At 43.4% G+C, this 22,948-nt stretch overlaps 1 protein-coding gene across 3 annotated transcripts in view; it reads left to right on the forward strand.

The window, feature by feature from the left end:
• The window catches only part of NPAS2 (neuronal PAS domain protein 2), a 157,566-nt gene that overhangs the window by 93,979 nt on the left and 40,639 nt on the right, over positions 1-22,948 (forward strand). For all 3 annotated transcript variants that reach the window (XM_032793926.2, XM_032793927.2, XM_075061180.1), the window contains 4 exons: positions 336-449; positions 17,381-17,499; positions 20,512-20,594; positions 22,041-22,147. In XM_032793926.2, coding sequence (XP_032649817.1) covers positions 336-449; positions 17,381-17,499; positions 20,512-20,594; positions 22,041-22,147 — 423 coding nt within the window. The remainder of the gene's footprint in view (positions 1-335; positions 450-17,380; positions 17,500-20,511; positions 20,595-22,040; positions 22,148-22,948) is intronic.

The raw sequence follows: 22,948 nt of genomic DNA on the forward strand, positions 1-22,948 counted from the left end.
CCTAAATAAATAATCGTTTTAAATTAAGGGCCTGATTCTGCACTCCATTATACCAGGTTTATGGCAGTGTAATTCCTTTAATAAAATTGGCATAATGGACTGGAAAGTCAGGCCCTAATTCTGCAAATCAGCAATGAGAAAAAAATCTGATGGAGTGTTGAACATTCTGGATTTATTTAGGGTTCTTTTCACAGAGGCTTCAGTCCTGCAATTAGCGTGCTGGTGGACTGCGCTCAGTGGGGCTCTGAGCGAGTTGCAGGATTGGGAACAAATTTTCCACTCGTGTTTAGTTTAAATAGCCTATTTATTTACTTCTGCTTTTTCTAACAATGCAGCTGACAATGATTTAGAGTTTTACTGTCATCTTCTGAGAGGAAGTTTGAACCCGAAGGAATTTCCAACATATGAATACATAAAATTTGTAGGAAATTTTCGGTCTTACAGCAATGGTAAGCCTTGACTTTTGTGTGAATGAATGTTACTAAACATTTTATTTGTGCAAAAATATATGTGGTTATGTAGAACAGACAGATTTTAACTGAAAGGGTTATTTCTAATGTTATCGGGTAAATTTTAGTTCACATGGAAGTTTGCAACTGATTAGTAACTGCCAGAGGTATATTTGTAAAGTCAGTAGCTGTGTAAACTCTCCCTGTCAATGCACTTCACTTCTAGATTGTGACCCCAGTTATCCTGTTCTGGGTATCTGCTACCTTTATCCGGTGGTGAAAGGCTTGGAAACAGTTTGATTACATTGACTAACACTAACAATGGATAAAATTAAGATCCCTAAGCTCACTTTCACCTCTGAAAATTTGACTCCTGGCAGGCTCCATTGCTGAAAAAAACTACTGAACCTTCCCCTTCACCACCTCTCCAGGGAATTGTTAAATGTTGTAGTACTTCATGACAAAGCGTATGATATTGTAGGCTCCCACGAAATCCCAGCCATATTGTTAGATTTGCTCCTTGTGCCATTGTGGCCACTAAAGCATTTAGACTGGATCCTTTGAGGTGCCAAGCAGGCTCAACTCCCATTGACTTCAGTGGTGGTTGGGGTCACTGAGTACCTCAAAGGAGCAGATCTATGAATCCCAAACTGTTCAGTTTTGCATTCCGTCCCCAGTACCCTGTACTTATAGAATAAGAAGGGCAGAATTAAATTCAGCAAAAACCTTAATACAATATATTCGGACTGAGGAGAGAATTTTTCAAAGGATGAAGAATAATTTGTATGTAATGTGTTTTAACAAATAGGTTGCTATACAGCTATTCAGAGACAGAAAAGAAACACTTCTTTATTACTTCTTCTTCCCCTGCCCTGCAGAGTTGCCTTGGATATTTTGTCTGAATTCCAAAGAATAGTATTTCAGAAGTTGCTGTTATTGTTCCAAATGGGTCATCCTCTGCAAAAATTCCTCATTATGCTTTCCAAAAGCCACACACCACATTATGAAAAGCTTTCCTGCCCCTTTTAACTTTCTGGTCTTGATCCATATGACTAAAACAGAAATGCACATACAGCATGATAAAATGTATTTCTTACTTAGTTACATGTGATTTGTGGGTTTATTCATATAAAAACATAAAACTGCCTTTCTGTTTTCTATGTTTATTTTCTTTACTGTGCTGAATGACATGAAATTTAGCAGAATGACATACACACAAACTGAGCTGTGTAGCTTTCTAGAACAGAAGCTTGATTTCCAGTGATGACCCGTAAGGATACATTTCTTACTTAGAGAGTTTTTGATCAATTGGTCTACCAAGATTCTCAACTTTTCTCCATTCATGATCCTAAAACTGCCCTCGATTTTCCTACCATGACACCATATATCAATGCACAGACATAGCTCTTTAATAAGGGGCAGTTGCTATTGTTTAGAAAAACAACTTTTTAAAAGTCTGTCCCTGGAAAATTCTCCTCTAGTTTAGTGTATTAAAAGGTTCTCTCTAGGGGCCTGATTTGATGTCCATTAAAGTCAATGGGGGTATCTCCATAGATGTCCATTGGCATTGATTCAGACCTCAAATGCACCAATGTATAGCTTTCATATGTTGGCAGGTATTGTTTTGTGTTTTAATTCATTTTTGTTCTTCCTCTTTCTTTTCCTTCTGACCTAGCTAAAATTTAAATCCAGGCAGATTCCAGCATTAAAAAACTCTAGAACTTTCCCCTTCGCCTTTCATAGCCCCTTTTTCTAAATCTCTCCCTCCATTCTTCTCCCTTTCATTCTCTCATTTGTCTCAGACCCTTCTGATTGATAGGTGGAGTTTTGCCTCTCTCTGTCTCCACATGGTGAGATTTCATCTCTCAGAATCTTTCTTTTTTTTCCATATAGCAGAGATGTGGGATCGGGAAAATGCCACACACCTACTTCAAACTATGGGATCAGTGGTGATTGGGAAGCAGGAGAGCACAGGTTGGAGAAAATAGGAATGGCCCTATCTCCTCCAGAGAATCTGTTGACCTATTGATCAGCTGGAGGAGGTGGGAAGATGATTGATCTCTTGCTTTTCCCTTTAACAGATTTAAACCTTAGTCTGGGTCCTTAGGAGTCTGTTTTTCTTGTTTCAGCAGCCCTGCTCGCCTCCCCTTAACTGCGAGTTTGGAGCTGTGTTTAGCAGATGCTGTGATTCTGACTGATTCCCTGTTTTAGGGAATCACCAGGGAATTTCTTAGTTCCATTGGGACCAAATTAATAGAGGCCTGATGGGCTTTTTGCCTTCCTCACAGCTTCCTGAAGGCACAGTTAGGTTAAATAGGTATAGAATTTAGTAATTACAGACACCCCCTTCCCCCCGGGGTACTGGTAATACTTGATAGGGTTGTTAATTCGTCATAGGTTTCTAGGGTGGTTAAAAAGCTAAATGGGCCAGTTCCCAGAAGTAAAAGACCTGGGAGTTTGCTGATGGGATAGGGGTGCTGTGGTGTTTGTGAACCAAGGTTCCCCTTTTAGTACTTTATATCCCCATCACAAGGATGTGGGCTTGTGTGTATGCGAAAGGATTCAGAAGAGGAAGCTGAGACACAGGAGTAGGCTGAGGAGAGTCTACCCCAAGTTATGGGTTGTATGGTAGGAGCCCTGTAGCCTCCGCACTGGAACCACTTAAAATGCTTGATATGTGAGAGCATAGGTGACAGGTGGGTAGCTTCCCCTCCCCTTCCCCCCCCCCCCCCGTGCCAAGTTTAATAAAGTTTTGGCTGCTTAAAATCCTTCCAGTGTCTGTTCTCATTCACCGACATTTGTGTCAAGGGGAGAACTGCAGCATTCTCTCCTTGATTTTGGTTGGCCACTGAGTTGTTGGAAGACACAGCAACTTCAGTGCCATTGAGTTTTTGGTGTTAACAAAAATGTGCTGGATTTCCTGCTGTGCTCTGTGGGAGAGGGCTCAGTCAGGCAGGAGTGGTGCTCCCAAGATTCAGGCTCTAGTGCTTGGCAAAATTCTTTTCTGTTCCTTGGCAGGCTACCAAGCTGTTACTTCCCTGGTACAGAGGGAGCTGTATGTGATTACCAGATGGAAATGGTAGAATTATCAATAGTAATACAGAAAAGGCAGAAGTGTTCAATACATATTTCTGTTCTGTATTTGGGAAGAAAATAGGCGATGTAGTGTCATATGATGGTGATAACACTCTTTCCATTCCATTAGTATCTCAGAAGGATGTTAAACAGCAGCTGCGACAATGAAACATTTTTAAATAAGTCCAGATAACTTGCATCCAAGAGTTCTAAAAGAGCTGGCTGATTAGCTCGCTAGACCATTAATGTTGATTTTCAATATGGCTTGGAGCACGGGAAAGTTCCAGAAGACTTGAATAAAACTAATGTTGTGCCCATATTTAAAAGGGGCAAACAGGATGACCAAGGCCTGTCAGTATGACATTGATCTCAGGCAAAATAATGGAGTGACTGATATGGGACTCTATTAATAAAGAATTAAAGGAGAATAGAATAATTAATGCGAGTCAACATGGGTCAGTGACTTGGAAGAAAACATAAAATCATCACTGATAAAGTTTGCAAAGAATAAAAAAATTGGGAAAATGGTAAATAATGAAGAGGATAGGACACTGATTCAAAGTGATCTGGATTGCTTGGTAAACTGGGCGCAAGCAAATATGTTTTAATGGGGCTAAATATAAATGAGTATATTAGGAACAAACAATGTAGGCCATACTCACAGGATGGGGGATTCTATCCTAGGAAGCAGTGAATCTGAAAGAAATTATGCTGGATAATCAGCTGAACATGAGCTCCCAGTGCAACTTTGTGGCCAAAAGGGCTAATGTGATCCTTCAATGCCTGCATAGGGGAATCTCGAGTAGGAGTAGAGAGTTTATTATAACTCTGTATTTGGCACTGGTGCTACTGCTGCTGGAATACTGTGTCCAGTTCTGGTGACATAATTAAAGAAGGATGTTGATAAATCGGAGAGGGTTCAGAGAAGAGCCACAGGAATGATTAAAGAATTAGAAAACATGCCTTATAATGAAAGACTCAAGGAGCTAAAGCTGTTTAGCTTAACAAAGAGAAGGTTAGGAAGTGATTTGAACACAGTTTATAGGTACCTACACAGGAAACAAATATTTGATAAATTGTGTCGTCGGTGTGTCACACAAAGGTATAACACGATCCAATGGCTGGAAGCTGAAGCTAGACAAATTCAGACTGGAAATAAGGTATAAATTTTTAACAATTAGGGTAATTGACCATTGGAACAATTTCAAGGGTCATTGTGGATTCTTCATCACTGGCAATTTTTAAATCAAGATTGGATGTTTATCTAAAAGTTCTGCTCTAGGAATTATTTGGGGGGAAGTTCTGTGGACTGTGTTACACAGGTCAGACTAGATGATCACAATGGTCCCTTCTGGTCTTGGAATCTGTGAATCTGTGGGTAAGTCTACACTACGAAATTAGGTCGAATTTATAGAAATCATTTTTTTAGAAATCGTTTTTATACAGTCAATAGTGTGTGTCCCCACACAAAATGCCCTAAGTGCATTAAGTTGGAGGACTGCATCCACAGTACCAAGGCTAGCGTCGACTTCTGGAGCGTTGCACTGTGGATAGCTGTGAGTTGCTATCCCACAGTTCCTGCAGTCTCTGCTGCCCATTAGGATTCTGGGTTGAGATCCCAATGCCTGATGGGGCAAAAACAGTGTCGCAGGTGGTTCTGGGTATATGTCATCAGGCCGCCCTCTCCCTCTCTCCATGAAAGCAATGGCAGACAATCATTTCACGCCTTTTTTCCTGGGTTACTTGAGCAGACGCCATACCACGGCAAGCATGGAGCCCACTCAGCTCACCATCACCATACGTCTCCTGGGTGCTGGCAAATGTGGGACCGCATTGGTACACAGCAGCAGCTCATTGCCTTTTGGCAGCAGATGGTGCATTACGATTGGTAGCCATCATCGTCATATTCCTGGGTGCTCTTTTAGCTGACCTTGGTGAGATCAGTCAGGGGCATCTGGACAGACATGGGAGTGACTCAGTCAGGTCATTCCCATCTTCTGCCAAGCACCCAGGAGATGATGATGGCTAGCAGTCGTACTGCACTATCTTTTGCCGAGCACCCAGGAGATAACAATGGCTTGCAGTCGGACTGCACTGTGTGCTGCCAGCCTAAGATGTAAAATATAGATGGATCAAAACAAGAAATTGACCCGATTTGTTTTGTGAAATCAACGGCCTGCTAAACCCAGGGTTTTGAGTTCAATCCTTGAGGGGACCATTCTGTGTGACAGTTTGTGTTTCTCCTTGATGCAAAGCCACCCCTTTTGTTGAAATTCCCTGTAAGCCATGTCGTCAGTCGCCCCTCCCTCCATCAGAGCAATGGCAGACAATTGTTTCACGCAAAACAAGGTGATGAGGCGACAGCAGCACGGTGATGAAAGAGACATGGTCATAGACTTCTCACAAAGTATGGGCTGGCAATGTGCCCTGGCAATGTGCCCATCATGCTGATGAGCTCTGCATGAGCTCTGCAAACATGCTGGCCAAACAGGAAATGAAATTCAAAAGTTCGCGGGCCTTTTCCTGTCTACCTGGCTAGTACATCTGAGTTGAGAGTGCTGTCCAGAGCAGTCACAATGGAGCACTCTGGGATAGCTCCCGGAGTCCAATACCCTCAAATTGCATCCACACTATCCCAAATTAGACCCGGCAAGGCCAATTTCAGCGCTAATCCCCTTGTCAGAGGTGGAGTAAAGAAATCAATTTAAAGAGCCCTTTAAGTCGAAAAAAAAGGGCTTCATCATGTGGAGGGGTCCAGGCTTAAACTGAGGTAACGCTGCTAAATTCAACCTAAAGTCATAGTGTGGACCAGGGCTATGAAACGGTAGGCCATGCTGTTTGGTTGGTGCTGTTCCCTCAGCCCTGCAAGAGCAGGAATGTAAGGGAAACATAACAGCTTCAGTGACCCACTCAGATTGCTCTGTAGCTCACCATGGGGTTGAAACCTGCTGGTCTAGTGATTAATTATTCTTTTTTCCGTTAAATAAATATCAGTTTTCCAGCCAATTTCCCTTTTTCTGCCAACCACACGTTGGCACCTCAGCAGGGTGTGACGTCAGCACTCCTGGACAAAATGTCCAGGATAGAGGGGTGTGAGGAGCGGGAGGGGAGAGAGATTCCAAAGACTTGCATTGTGGTACTCTTCCACTGGCCCCAGAATCTGCCTTTGAAAGTTGTTCTTGAAGGAAAAAGTAATGAAGCTATGAACAGAAAAACAGTTAGCCAAGTACACTGGGAAGGAAGAAGAAAAAATGAAGCTTAATTAGCAAAGATAATTCCTCATGAATGCATGCAAGAATGTTTTTCCTTGTAGCATTTCACAGCAGTGAACATGTTTTTACGCATGGGGACTTGGTACAGGATGTTCTTCCTTTAGTAAAGATCTCTCATTTTTTTAGTTGTTTGATGCCATTTCTGACCTAAGTTTTTAGCAACTTGTTTTGACTCTTTCTGGGAAATATTCACTGAATGTACTCTGAACTCATGTTTCCACTACATTAATATGAGTTCCCCTTCAGCTTATTTCGTGCAGGCTGTATCTGATCAGAATATGTAATTGTTTGTGTAATGTCAGACACATTTATGCTAGGAACAGTCAGTCTAACAGTTCTCCATGTTTCCTTTTCACTTAACCTTCACTAAAGTTTGGAAGTTTCACTAGGTCTATGTTGCCTCACATACTCTTAATTCAAAACTTTAATAAGTCACTAATTTTCTTTCATATGACCTTCCCTGAAGTATCTGGTCATTAACCTCAAAGGTGCATTTATTATTTTTAATTATTTATATTACAATAGTGTGTAATACCCCAACTGAGATGAAAGCCCCATTGCGTTGGGCACTGTGCAATCACACATCTCCTGATTCCCAGTCCAATGCCCTATACACTAGGTCATGCTGCGTCCCTAGGAAATATGTTTTGTCTTAGAGCAGCATGTAAAGATGGACTTTAGTAATCTAATTCTGAAGGTTGAGATATTTGAAGCCAATTAGAGGTTTTACTCACACAACCCTCAGTGCCCTGTCTAGCTAAATCCCCTAGTCTGCTCTGAAAGTCTCAGCCATGGTGTTTTGTTTTTTTGGTGCCTTGGAGATGCTACAGAGACCCTTCCATATAATACAGTGCAGACACCTTGCATACAGCAGGCTGATTGTTTAACAATTATTTTCATTTTTCAATGAACCAGATCATACACCCATGGCTCCACCCATGTAACTGTCCTTCGCTCATTGAACAGCCCTCCTACACGCAGAAGGAAGGCTCAAGACACCTTCTTAGCACCTTGTCCCCACCCCTATGCCCAGACTGAGTGGAGGGGGCATTGTGAGGTCTGGAGTCCATGCAGCAGGGAAGGGAGGGAGGTAGGACAGAGATGCTTATGGCTCAGTGGAAATTACCCAGAAAAGTTAATATTGCCAAAGGCACATATTCACTTTTCTACAGATCTCCTTACCCCAGGGCCTCAGGGACTAGCCACAGCCAGGGGGGATCCCTGGCCGCATAGCTGTAATGGAGCTGGGCTGACAGAGAGGAAATAGGGTGCGAGGAGCCAGAACTGTAACACAGGAACACTAGGTTTGGAAGCAGATTCCATGGCTTTGACCACAGAGAGCCAAACCCTTAACCCTGATGATGTGCTGTGAGGAAATCTCCGTGACTATGTCTTCACTGCAGAGTTAATTTAGCTACAGTGGAGTCACCGCCTCTCAAATTAGCCTCGCTTGAGTGAGAGTGACCTCACTGTCTGAGCAGCACAGAGTGATTGTGTTGACAGCTGACAAATTGTGCTAACTTATGCTGCTGCCTGTCTCCTCTGACGTGCCAGACACTTCAAGTTAAAAACACTAACATGCTTGAGTTAAGTGTTTGTGTGTGTGGATGAGACTCAAGTTAGGGGCAACACTCAAGTGGTAACTCGAGTTAACTCTGCAGTGAAGACAAGCATTATAAGGAAGTGCTTCTGAGCATAGGCATCAACTCCGTGGGTGCTCCGGGGCTGGAGCACCCACAGGGAAAAATTGATGGGTGCTCAGCATCCACCGGTAGCTCCCTGCCCCGGTTTCGCTCCTGTTTCGCACGGCAAGCCTGGGAGGGAGGAGGGAAGAGGGGGAACGCGGCACGCTCTGGGGAGGAGCTGGGGCAGGGATTTGGGGAGGGGTCCAATAGGGGCAGGGAGGGGCAGAGTTAGGGAGGGGACTTTGGGGCAGGAATGGAATTGGGGCGGAGCCAGGGGTGAGAGCACCCGCCAGTGCAGAAAAAAGTTGGCACCTGTGCTTCTGAGTCCACTGTTTCTCCAGATTAGCTCTTTAAATGTTAACAGGCTTCAACGACAAAAGATTTTTAAAATACTTTAGGATTTCCGGGAGCCAGCAAGGGAAGATAGCTACCTAGGCTTGGAGCTCCTGCTTGACACCTCTCCCCCCTTAAAATCTGCCAACATCTGCTATACTAAGGCTACAGTTTTTAATCTCTGCACCTTTTACTCATCCCACACACACACCTTCTACATACTAACCAATTATCTTTTAGTAATAGGTGGTTTGGTGAGCTCTGTTATTAACAATGAAATAAAATTGATTACGATCTGTGATCATGCACCTGTGGTATTGCAAGCTGTTGTCTCCTGAAAAACAAGGGACTACCAGAAGATGAGGATAAAACTCCTCTTTACTACTTAACACACAATTTAAAAAGTGTGTGGGGAAAAAGAATGTTTTTCTTTGAGACGAACAACCACCCTTTGGTCTAGTGAGCAACATTTCCAAGGCATACTTAAGGGGTAGGATGATATCCTACTTCTCCCACATAAAGAGAGCCAAACAAGCTGAGCTGGTGAGTTTAATGGAAATGCTCAAGGAGGCAGAACTCAACTATGCTGATTCACCCACTTCGGTTAAACTCCAAGAAGTGACCAGTGTCAGATATGAATGAATAAAATAACCTCAGCACAGGCTAATTTGCTTGTACTGGGAATCTGGCAATAAAGTTGGGTAATGATTAGCACGTGGACTTACAATAAAATCACTAAAAGCTAAAATCAATTCAGTTCACTCTAGTCAGGACCAGAGTGTCACTGGTCATTAAAGTATTAATGAACAATTCTTCAAATTCTACCAGTGCTTGTATTTAGAGGAAGACCGCCCCGTCAAGCAGTTCTTTGAGGAATACACCCAACATCTGCAACTCCCCCAACAACAGAAGAACACTAAATTTAGCATGATTTCTTATTACATTCCTCTGAAATTATGGTTTCTGTAAGCAACATGAAATCAGGTATGGTCCTGGGCCTAGATGGCTTTCCAGCTGAATTTTATGCCCAGTTCAGACACCCTAGCTCCCAAACTGACCGAATTATATACAGAAGCTTTTGTTAGAGGAACCCTGTCCCTCTCAGTGAATGAAACCCTATCTCAGTCACTCTTAAGTCTGGAAAAGATGCTCAGGAGTGTGCTAGCTATAAACCAATATCCTTAATCAACTCCAAAATTAAAATATTGTCTAAAATCCTAGCTGGACAATCAGAAAAAAAGTAAAAAGGAACATAATACAGGTGGATTTCATACAAAAGAGACATGAGTTGGACAACACTGGTCAGGTTATTGCTGTGCTGTCCTACTATCAAAACCCCTTGAAACCAATGGCAGTTGTGTTACTGGATGTGGAAAAAACCTTCAGTAGAGTAATTTGGAGATATTTGGTCCTCATTCTACACAAATTTGGATTTGATCCCTCTTTCATTTCCTGGATTAGACTTTTGTAGTCCAATTTTAGCTCCCATGTCATAACCAATAACTATATCTCCTATTCTTTCAATCTCCACCATAATTCTAGACAGGGCTGTCCCCTGCCTACCCCCACCCGCCTTTGATTTGGCCTTAGGGTTGCTGACAATACAAATAAGGGCACATCAAGGGATACAGGATATAAAAACAGGATCCCAGGAGACAAAAATAATCTTACATGCGGATGATATGCTTTTATTCATCACAAACCCCTTCAGATCATCCCTAACATATTACAAATTATGGAATTGTTTGGGAACTTCGCAGGGTACAAAATTAATTGGCATGAGTTGGAAGCGCGTTCTGTCTCCCAAGGGGTGCATAATTATGCCCTTTTAGATAATACTTTTTTCCTTGCAGCAGGTGCAAATCAGGAACTTGTGAGTCCTCTTTCCTAGGAACATAAAAGAAATAGTAAAAATTAATCTCAAGCCTTTTATCACACAGAAAGCTTTGCATTTACATAGAAAGCTAGCCCTCCCTCTATCCCTTTTGGTCAGAGGTAATATATTAAAGAGAATGTCCTCCCGAGCTGTCTATTTTTCCTTAGCTCCTTGCCAGTTTACATTCCCCAGAACATTTTTTTTCAGAATTAACAACCTTTTAAAGACCATATTGCAATGTGTGGGCAACAAGCCCAGAGTATCCTTTGAAAAAAATATACAGCTGCCTATTTAGTCAAAAGGCTTTGATCTGTCCAACCTTAGGTTTTATTATATATCCTCAATTTAGAGCTAAATACCATGATAGCTAACCCCTCGACATGAGTCTGAGAAAAGGGACCTGATGTTGGGGGGAGACCTGATAACAGTCTTCAAATATGTTAAGGGCTATTACAGAGCAGATGGAGAACAATTGATCACCATGTCCACTGCAGGAAATAATGGGCTTGATTGGCAGCAAGGTTAGATATTAGGTTACATATTAGGAGAAACTTATTAACTATATGGATAGTTAAGTGCTAGAATAGGCTTCCCAGAGAGGTTTTGGAATCCCCATCACTGGAGGTTTTTAAGAATAGTTTAGACAAACACCTGTCAGGGATGATCTAGGTGCAGGGAACTAGATTCAGAGCCATCTCTTGGGTAGGGTGAATCAGGGCGATTGCTCCAGGCCCCGTGCTTTGGTAGACCCTGCAGGCCAGTGCGATTGGCTGGCATGGTCGGTCCTGGAAGAGATGAAGCCATCACTTCCACCCCGGGCCCCGCACCCTCCTAGGGATGACCCTGACTGGACTTGATGACATCCAGTTCTTGAGGACCCTTCCAGCCCTACATTTCTATGATTCTATGCCCCCCCCCGCCCCAGGCTTCTCAGCCTGGCTGTGCAGGGGGAAGGAACTGTAACCCCACTGCAACGAGAATAAGTCCTGAACTCGGACGTCTACCATTTTCATAAAGAGAAATCCGTTACAATTTTTGCTGCTTGGAAAGCTTGATATCTGGCTGCTTCTAAGTTTAAGTATCATCCCTTAGTACACTCAAAGACTTCAATTTGGAGTAACTACAAAATTTTAATTGCCCATAGGCCTGTTCTGTGGCTTAATTGGATTTAAAAAAAGGATTGAAGCATAAACAACATAATTGAAAAGGATTCCTTCATGCCCTTTCCTCGCCTTAGGGAGAAATTCCAACTGGGCCCAAAGAAGAAATGTCAATACCTGAAACTTAGACAAGCTCTACAACTCCGATTTGGGCCTGATGCCCTTGCAACACTGGAGCCCCTTAGTCTTAGGGCTTTTTGAAACTGTTATACTGCCTACCTAGGTCAGTGGCCAGAGTGTATTCCTATCCATCAGGCAAAGTGGCAATCAGTAGTGACAATGATAGAAGGAAACAGGAACAAGAACTTTCAGTCTCCCTTACCAATATCCAGTGGACTCATTTTTGTTCCAATATACATCACTGCTCACTTGGAGCTAAGATTAATCCATCAGAAAATTATTTGGAGGATGTACTGGACTCTATATAGACTTTTCAGATCCAGAGCAGTCACCTGTGTGACAAATGCTGGCACTGCAATGCAGCAGCACTAGTTTATACCACATGTTGCCCTGTAATCCATCTTTTTTTGGACAGAGGTAAATATTTGGGCCAATTTCTTTCTCTCTATCAAGATGGAACTGCAGGCTGACCATGCCATCCTAGGCCTAACCAATCCATCTTGGAAACTAAAATCCTTTAAAAAAACTTTGGCAGGAGAGCTCTGATTGTAGCTGAGTGCCTAATTATACAACAGTGAAAGTTCCAAGTGTGTCAGACTATTGAAGAATGGTACCCTGATTTGGTGAGCTTGGCAGCAATGGAACGAATAATGTTTTGCAGTAGAAACAACACAGGCTTATGGATATATGATCCTCATTTTCTGGAATTATTGGAATAATCACTTAATTAAATTGCCCAATGGGTGACCCTGTTTTTGTGTGCAGTGCTTCCTAGTCCCCTCCCATCTTTCCAACTCATCCCCTCTTCAGTTCCCTCCCCCAGTCCCTATCATTCCTTTCCTGCCTTCTTATTAATCTTTCAGGCATTTGCTTGATCATTTTCTCGCTCTCTATGCCCTTCCTCTTTCATTTCTCATTTTTTTTCTGAAAGGGAATAACTCCGTGGATTAGTTTATGATTTTATTTACCAGAAACCCCAAACTGGGACTTAACAACTACATGACCATTGTTACAAATGTCTTTAACCAGTCAAATATTGTCTTTGTTATATTACTTTTTCCCCTGAATAATGAAGATGTTTGGACTTACCTTGTTGTAAAATCCCAATAATTAACTCTCTACTCCAGGTTAGATTCCTTTCTTCTCTTTGCTGTTTCTCTTATGTTTATCATCTGTGTTAAGATAAGCAATAAAGAATAAATCACACACACACTCAAAATGTAAACAGCATAAATTAGAGGGGTGCAGTTGTATAAGAAACAAATGGTCTGAAACATTCTAAATTAAAATAAAAAGTGTGGGTAGACCAGCTGGATGCTGTGTCATTCTCAACTAGATAATGGAGCCTTTGTTTCATATGTATTCCATTCATTTCACATTCAGTTATCTCTGTCCCGAAAGGTAGAAATATTTGTATCCATGGATTTTAGGGCTTGTATTCTTTTTTTAAAAATTTTTTTGTAACATCTATGCCCCTAATATTCCTGCTCCTGATTTTTTAAACTGTCAACAGTAGCTCTGTTCTGTCAATAGCAAAATCCCAAATTTGACAGATAAATTTACTGTATAGCAACTCTTATCCTTTCTGGACTACATTTTCCTCTTGGGAATATAATGCACTATTATATTTTGTAAATGCATAATTTAGGACTGTTTTGCCTTTTTGTACAAACACAGAAGTCTCTCTGATTTAAGCTTGTTCATACCAAATAACCTAAAATGCTCCAGTGGAAATACCAGCAGTATTCCTTAGCCCAACAGCTTTTCTGTCATGTCTTCCCCACTGAGCAGGTGCTTCCTGCAAGTTAATAGGCTCGCTTACCAGTTTTTTAACTTATCACACCTGCATTTAGAAGACTTTGCTTAGGCCGTTTTGGCCTCTTAGGATCCATCCTGCATACATTTAACTATTAGAATTAAGGGTTACTACTGGGAATGGTCCTGTTGACTTCACATGTGCTCATGGTACTGAGAAGTGTGCCTGGAAATAACTTTTTACAGTGCCCTTCATATGAGTGTGTATCATGCCATTGATTTTTAAACAGAACTTCCTTCTGAGATTTACAGAGTGCTGCAAAATACTCAGTGGCATGATAAAGCCCATGTAGAACAATGCAAATTGCTGCTTATGCAGGTTCCTCCTATTTTCTGCAGTTCATACGTCTTTTCCATTTTCTCCTACCTCTTTTATATAAGTCCCACAGAAGCCCACATATATGCATACAAATACAGCAGCAGAACTGGAATACAAATTCTTAGGAAGTCTTAAGAGGAACAGCAAATACACGCCTAACTTATGGAAGGAGAATATTTCTCTTAATTTTTATGTTAATAATGCAGTCAATTATGCCCTTAAGGCTCAAGTAGAGGATGTTTCATGTCTAGAGATTTTTTTAAATTATACAGCTGTTGACATCTACACTACTTTCTTAAATGTGGAATTTTTCTTCTCCTTTGTACTTTTTGGCTCAGTACATAAACAGATCTACAATGGTCTGAACTGATTAATCACAGATGTGAATTCTCTGCAGACCACTTTTTTTTCTCTGTTTCTCACTGTTATTCTTGTTATCAACTATGTATTGGTATATTGTGACTTTACCATAGCTTGCATTGGGTTCAAAAAGCACATGTAATAAGTTGGCTTAATAGATAAGCCAGGGAAGAGAAGTCCATTATAAAAAGCCAGTACAGCAGATACCCAACATAAAAACTGCTAGTGAACTACCCATAGAGACTAATATACAAATTCTTCACCAAAGGGCACATTTGCCGCTATTGTGTGGTACAGAAAGGAGCGCGTTGCCATCCCTTCCTGTCAGTCTCCAAGGTAGGCCACATTTCCTCCCCATCACACATTTACAATGGTAATCTGTAAAGGGGGAGAAATTAGCTGTCTCTAGAGCTCAGGCCCTCTGGCTTGGGCCTACCAGTTATCTGTCATCAGGGCTCAAGCCCTCAAGCAGGGCAACACGCCCAAACAGTATAAGGGGCCCTCAGGCAGGACAGAGAAGTTTATAGTCCAGGAGCCCAGGCCCTTCAGCAGGGCCAAGCACCAAAAGTCTAAGGCTTCAGCCCTCAGGCAGGGCAGGGCAATACAGGGTCTAGTGTCCTAGCTCTGGAAGACAGTAGGTGAACATTGGCCTAAGGTGGGGAGGCTGCCACCTCAGGGGTGAGGTGGCAAGAGGTTAGGGGGATACAGGTCCACCCAACTCCACCAGGAACCAGCCCAGGGTCCTAAGAGTGGCAGATTGTTCCACAACTGGGTCAACAGGGAATCCACCCACAACACAGTGGCCTGGATTCAGGGAGTAACACAGCCAGACTAGAGTAAGTTGTCCCTGGGCTACTTTCTACCAACCCCTCAGGGTGCACCTGGGTCCAGGGGTCACCCTCTGCCTCCCCACGATACACCACCAGTGGCAGTTCCAGCAGCTCCTCAACATGAGGCATGTCTGGCAGCTCTGGTGAGTCCTCAGGACAGCAGAGATCTTCTGCAGGCTCCTGCTCTAGCAGTAGGTTGGATGCATCTGTCTCCCTCAGTGGCTCCAGCCCAGCTGAGCTGCAGGGCCCACCTTTTGAACTTCCTGTTCCTGTTCCACCTCTCTTCTTCTGACAGGGCGGGCATGGCCTTTCTGCTTCCGCCCGTCAGGGGTATGTGTGGCCATCCCTCCCTGTCAATCTACAAGGGAGGGCATGCCTCTTTGCTACAGCCAAATTGTGAGAAACTTGAGAAAATAGAGTTCAGGCCACAGATAGAGGAGAGAAAGCTTTATGGTAGCAGCCCCCCCCCCCCCCCCCACCTGCAATTGCTATCCAGGTTGAACTCTATGTGTCGAGGAGCGTGGTCAGCTGAAGAGTGCAGGAGTCAGGGAATAGCTCCTCACCCTGCAGGTTCTCTCAGGACTGTTCCAGTTCCCACATGAAGTCTGTCACATTGACTTCAGAGGTAGCGGGATTGTGATCTCCGTGCAGCATAACTTGGGGTGTAATTTTCTTTACTAAAAGTGCTCTGAAGAGCAGGAGTTTATCCTCTGTGATACTAACATACATTGGGATCACAGGCTAGCTAGAGGCAACTTGACAACTTTGCAAGCCATTGCTGAGAAATGAGGGCCTGAGGGGCATGCAGGTACCAATAGACCCTGAACATGACATGAGAACTGTGGAATCAAGAAAGACACAGTTATTAGACCACCATAAAAAAATGTGACTATAACCCTTCCTTTTCAGCCCCTCTCCCAGTCTACTGTGCCAAGACAGAATTGGGCAGGGACTCTCAAAAGATGCCCTACTCTGAAGACTAGCACTACATGCTAAAGCCTGCTAGATCCTGCTTTTCTTTTGCTTAAAATAATAATAATTTTCAAACGTCAGTGCTATTGGGAGGAAGGGACTGAGAAGGATTGGTAAGGATGAGCGAGAGAATTAAGGTGGACAGGGAGGCTGGAGAGGGCCCAGTGATGGGGGGCAGGTTGGGATGGATTGAAGGGAATGCTGGGGGCCAAGGGCTCACAGAGAGGGTGTGGGTGGACTGGGGAGAGATTGAGGAGGAAGTGGGGGCTGAGGGTCCCCACAGATCCATGGAAGGGAGTGGGGGGATTGGTAAGGACAAGGGGGTTAGGGTAGATGGTGTGGCAGGAGAGGGCCCAGGGCTGGGGAGGCTGGCTGGGATGGATTGAAGGGGATGTCGGGGGGCATATGGCTAAGGGGGTAGGTTGGGGTGAACTGGGGGTGGGCTGGAGAGGGCCTAGGGATGGGGGGCAATTTGGGATGGACTGAACGGGATGCTGGGGGACCTATGGCTGAGAAAGAGGGTGTGGGTGGACTGGGGAGGAGTTGGGGAGTGAGGGGGGCTGAAGGATCCGCACAGATGCAGGGAGGGATTGGGGAGGATGGGCAGGGATGAGAGAGAAGGTTACGCTGAATGGGAGGGCTACAATTGGGGTTATACATTTTAGTATCTGAAGAAACATGCCTACTAACTCCATGAAAGCCTCAGTGATATTGGTCTAAATGTTTTGCCACCAGTGACTTGAATAACACCCTTCAACCTCTAACAACACTTCTTTCATCTACTTCCCACAAGTAGTGCAGTAAGATCGCTGAAATGTCTATTGTTATTGTGAACAGTGAAAAGGAGCAACTGGATGTGTAGGGTTTCTTTCCAAAAAGCTGTTGTAGATACCACTAGAAGGTTTGTCCTTACTTTTCATAAACATATTTCTTACTTTGAGTTAAGCTCTCATGTCTTTTTGCCTAACATGACTGACTTCGATTCAAATATATGCATATAAGCTTTAAAAGGTTTTGAGACACTCCTCTGAGTAAGATTTGTTATTAGTCCTTTTCAAATCTGTAAAATATTCAGTCAGGTCAAATCTGCTAATCTTGCTTTTTCCGTTCCCAGTGCCTAATTCCACTTGTAACTGCTTTGATGGTGCTGTTCCACAGGCTTATAGAACATCACTAGGAAAACAAGTCTGTTTTATTGCTACTGTTCGACTGGCAACACCTCAGTTTTTAAAGGTAAGTGCATGTAATGGAGTACATTAGTCTTCGAGGCACTGTATATTCTTTCAATCTCTGTACATGCAAAATTCCAAATTTTACTAACAGAGTTGATCAGAATATAGAGACTTCACAATCATGAATCAAAATCCAATATAGAATAATAGAATATCAGGGTTGGAGGGGACCTCAGGATATCATCTAGTCCAACCCCCTGCTCAAAGCAGGACCAACACCAACTAAATCATCCCAGCCAGGGCTTTGTCAAGCCTGACCTTAAAATGGGAGATTCCACCACCTCCTTAGGTAACCCATTCCAGTGCTTCACCACCCTCCTAGTGAAATAGTGTTTCCTAATATCCAACCTAAAGGTCCCCCACTGCAACTTGAGACCATTACTCCTTGTTCTGTCATCTGAGAACAGTCTAGATTCATCCCCTTTGGAACTCCCTTTCAGGTAGCTGAAAGCAGCTATCAAATCCCCCCTCATTCTTCTCTTCTGCAGTCTGAAAAATCCCAGTTCTCTCAACCTCTCCTCAAAAGTCATGTGCTCCAGCCCCCTAATCATTTTTGTTGCCCTCCACTGGACTCTCTCTAATTTTTCCACATCCTTCTTGTAGTGTGAGGCCCAAAACTGGACACAGGACTCCAGTGAGTACACACTGTATACAATGAGTAGGGTTATTGGTCTGTTGCAGGGTTGATAGAAATGGTGTTGGAAATGGTGATATATCTATTTCTTTATACTGGGAAATGCAATCAGGGGATGCCACTTGGGTGTTAGGATGCCTAGTGTGGCATTCCTTAGCTGTATTTTCCTAACACTGGGATGGAGCAGCAGAGTAGAGATGCTGACACCATGCCCTCAGTTGGCTAGATAGGTGCATTAAAATGACTCTTCCCACTCTTCTCCCATCATGACATAGGAAATTCACTTTTTGAGGACGGGACACTACATTCAGCCTAGCGCCAGCCACTGCTGTTCTTTAGTTGGCAAACGTGAGCTGCTGTATCGGCTCTCCTATCCTCTGAGGTTAAGAAATCTAATTGAGACAAATCTCATTTGACAGCATTGGTTGCTCAGCCTCACTCCAATACTGCACAGGGATTTTTAAAGGCCATTCTTGACTGATTCACAGCCCTACTGTGCAGTATCCTCTGGAAAAGCAAGAATACTTCTCATAAACAGCAATAGTAGTATTCCTACTAATAGTACTCTGAATTTCCTTTCCTTTGTGTAGTTAAAACTCAACGTTAAAGTTGTATTAGCATAAACTGCCAATGATAATAAGTGGTTGTGTGTTGTAAGTGACCTAGACACGGCTCGGGGAGCCAGGAACTGCAGAATACAAATCTTGGCTCCTCAATTTACTTGCTATGACCTGGAACAAGTCATTTAACGTCTATGTCTCAATATCCCACTTTAAAATACTTAACCTTCCGATTGTCTGAGCAAAACGATGTCTAGAACTCTGCTCTCTCTCTGTTTGTCTGTAACATGATAACATTTAAATGCCACATCTCATCAATGGGAATGGGCACAAAGGAGGAGAATGGGAGCACACAGACATGGGAGACATCCCCTCCCAGGCATGGGGCTGTGGATTGCAAGGAAGGAGATGAGAGGGCTGAATGAAAGAATGCAAGAAGGCCCTAGTGTGTGCAGTGAGGTCTGCCTAGAGATGCAACAACGTGTGCAACCCTCTATTATTATTATTATTATTATTATTTTATTATTATTGTTGTTGCCATCATCGCTCTGGGTCAGGGATTTTATTTTTTCACAAAGAGGCCCCAATCCTACCTACCATAATATGTTTACTAATTATTAATATCACTTGCTCCTATGGGTGTTGGGAGGCTTCATGAATTAGGGCCAGGTTGTTCCTGGTTCTGGTATGAATGCATGTAGGAGTGGGACATGAGAACAAACTGAAAGGAACCTACCTCTTTATGCCCCTGTACAAAGGCTGGGCAGAGTTTCAGTCCTTGCACTCAGGACAGGACACCCAGGACTGTGCTTCCAGGTAGCATGCTCCAGTGGTTGGCATGTGGGCATAGGACTTAGGATACCCAGATTCAGTTCCCTGTTCTGCCACCAATTTTCTGTGTCACCTTGCACAAGTCGTATACTCTCTCTTTTCCTTCAGTTCCTTAGCTGAAAAATGGGCATAATAGCATTTCCTTATCCCACAGGGATGCTGTAAGGATGAATGTATTAAAGGATTGCATAGTGCTCAGATACAGTGGTAATATAGGAGGCCACAGGCGAACCTCAGATTGATCGACGGAGGTATGCTGCCCCTTCTCACACGGGCCAGTGGTGTTGAATGTCTGCAGGAGGAGAGAGCACAGGTTCAGTGATGCCACAGCAGCTGAGGGCTCCAGGAGGCAACCTACCTGCTAAAAGCACAATTCTTCTTAGAGTGTCTCTGCAATGCAGTTAGGCACCTGCGGCTAGCCCATGCCAACTGACTCAGGCTCATGAGAATCAGGCTATGGGGCTGTTTAATTGCAGTATAGCTGTTCAGATGCAAGGTGGGAGGGTCCCAGAGCTTGCGCTGCAGCCCGAGCCTGAATGTCTGCACTACAATTAAACAGCCCTTTAGCCCAAGCCCCTCAGCCCAAGTCAGCTAGCATGGGCCAGCTGCAGGTCTCTAATTGCAGGGTAGCCATACCTTCTGAGTTCCTGCCTGGGTTGTGCACCATCCTCTACTGTGGGCTCTTATAATGCAGCAGTTGTGCTCTTGATATCTGTAGAGTGCTTTAAAAACATAACATCCTATATACTGTAAGAAATAATAATGATTATTAACTTGGCATGTATTGTAGAGTATTCTTTTCTTACTCTATGCAATAATATCAGTTCGTATTTACATCAGATTTCTATTCAATGTTACTGGTTGACATCTGTACTTTCTATTTGATTATATTCCTCATACCTGCTGTGTATTCCTATTTAACAAGAAGCAGATGAAGCCAAGAGATAAAGTTAACAATCTTAGTAAACAGATCTTCTTCTCAATGCAGGAAATGTGCATAGTTGAAGAACCTTTAGAGGAATTCACTTCAAGACATAGTCTGGAATGGAAATTCTTATTTCTGGATCATAGGTTTGTGAGCAGAAAAACATACTTGGTTTTGTTTGTACCTATTTACTGCTATTTTCATAAGCTAGATCCTGTCAAATAATATTATGCTTCACATCAAAATAATTTGAAGAGCCTGGTTATCAGCATTGTTATGACTGAAATTGCTACAAAAGCTGATGTTTGATTTCACTGATTCTGGAGCTGGCTGATTTTGTCTGCGTTTCTTTTTTCATCAATCTTTATTACACAACTACTGTGTGTTAAAAATGTTTTTTTTTTCCTGAGAGTATTTTGATTAGCCAATCCTTATCTGTATTAAAACATCAGTAGGCTATGAGCTCTAACAACAACAATTTCTAACTATTATACAGCTAATTAGCTAATCCAGAAATCAGAGGTAATAAATCCAGAAAAGTCAGGAGGAGGATAGAGTTTTGTGTTGTGTGTGTAACCTGTGCATTTTAGAAAAATGTGCCATGAAAATATTACTTTCCATATTCAGTCATGTGTGCAATTCCCATTGGGCCAGTTGCTGAGGATCATGGAGGGCAGCTCTGTGCTGGTTTGACCCATCTTGCGGCAGTCAGGCTGGCAAGGTTAGAGGTGTGAAATGGCTGCTCAAACACTCCATGTTCAGGTCCTGCAGAGGCCCACAATGAAAAAAAGCGTATGCATGTTATCTCCCTGTCTATTCCTCTGGTCCCAGTGGGTACTCTTTGCCATGCGGGAGCCATAGAGGCTGCTGTTGCCTAGAACAGTTGTGGTTCTAATGAAGTCACTTGTCTCAGGGGAGAAACAGGAAAAGGCCTGAGAACGGGGGTTGCTCCTCAAAGCAAGTTCTTGAGAGGATATTGGGCATTCCTGGGGGGCTCAGTTCCCCATTACCTTTTTTCCTGCAAGGGAGATCTCGTCTTACAGGTCTGTGACCTCTCTAGCTGGCTGGCAACTTTGTTCAAGAGTTGCTAGCGAGCTCTGGCACTAGGTGGGGAGAGATATTGCTCAGCTCATTTGCTGTCTCTCTGGGTCTAACTCAGCCAAGGAGACTCTCCCTCCCCACAACAGGGACATCAGAGTGACACCACGTTTCTCCTGTCACCATTCCTTGGTGACTCCACTGAAATATAAGGCAGTTGGATGGGGACTGAAGTCACAGGCGGTGCCTTAAGGAGGAAAGGAATTACTATAGAGCAGTACCATGGTTGCTGTCTAGTAGGACCTCCCCTCTCAGGATGCCCGTGCCACTCTGCAGGTGTGAAACCAAGCCAGGGAGATGAGTTACAGCTGGTCTCCCTGCCCGTACAGCAGAGAAGTCAGAATTTGGTCCATTGATTTCAGTGGGAGTTACGCATGTGTAAGTGAGAGCAGAATTTGGCCCAACTGACTTCCTGAATTTCCTGTTTAACAGAGGAAAAGTTGCTGTGTGTTTCATTGTTTTAATGAAATAATTTGTACTGTGCCCATATGCAGAGCGCCGCCTATTATAGGATACTTGCCTTTTGAAGTGCTGGGTACTTCTGGCTATGATTATTACCACATAGATGACCTAGAACTCTTAGCAAAGTGCCATGAACACTGTAAGTATTGCATAGTGTAAGCTCATATTAATTCATTGGCATGCCTGTTCTCAGTAAAATGCAGCTTCAGTTGAGATAGGTGTAAACTTGGTGGGCCAGGTTCTTATCTCTGGTACATTGCTATAAACCTGTGAACTGACTTTAGTGGACTTGTTTCAGATTGAGTGCGCAGTAGCTGATAAGACTTTGGCCTAGAGTTCTTTAGCGCTTAGAAGGCCAGATCCTGCTTTTGTTATTCACACGAGTAGTGCCAATGACAAGCAATCAAGCGGACTCATTGAATGAGTGAGGAAACCAGGATTTGAGCTACATTCTGTTATTGCAGTAAACTCACACACTGAGGCGGCTCCAGGCATTTTGCCACCCCAAGCGTGGCAGACAGGCTGCCTTCGGCGGCTTGCCTGCAGAGGGTCCGCTGGTCCCGCAGGCATGGGAGGTCTGCTGAAGCCATGGGACCAGCGGACCCTCTGCAGGCAACCCGCCAAAGGCAGCCTGCCTGCCACCCTCGCAGCAACCGGCAGAGTGCCCCCAGTGGCTTGCCGCCCCAAGCACAAACTTGGCGTGCTGATGCCTGGAGCCGCCCCTGCTCATACAGTCTTGGAGAAGGTCACACTTTGTAAACCTTTTGCAGATTGTTATCCCTGGTGTTGTTCAATATATATTTAAAATCAGGGATTATTTAAATGTATTCTATTAGGATTTTTTAAAAAATACCATTTGGTAAGTGAGGAAATATAAAAATCAAGCAATCTTATTCAAATATTGCTTATAGCATTGATGGTAATGTCTCAGTCTTATCAT

This window comes from Chelonoidis abingdonii, chromosome 1, assembly GCF_003597395.2.
Source record: "Chelonoidis abingdonii isolate Lonesome George chromosome 1, CheloAbing_2.0, whole genome shotgun sequence".
NCBI classification, from domain to species: domain Eukaryota; kingdom Metazoa; phylum Chordata; order Testudines; family Testudinidae; genus Chelonoidis; species Chelonoidis abingdonii.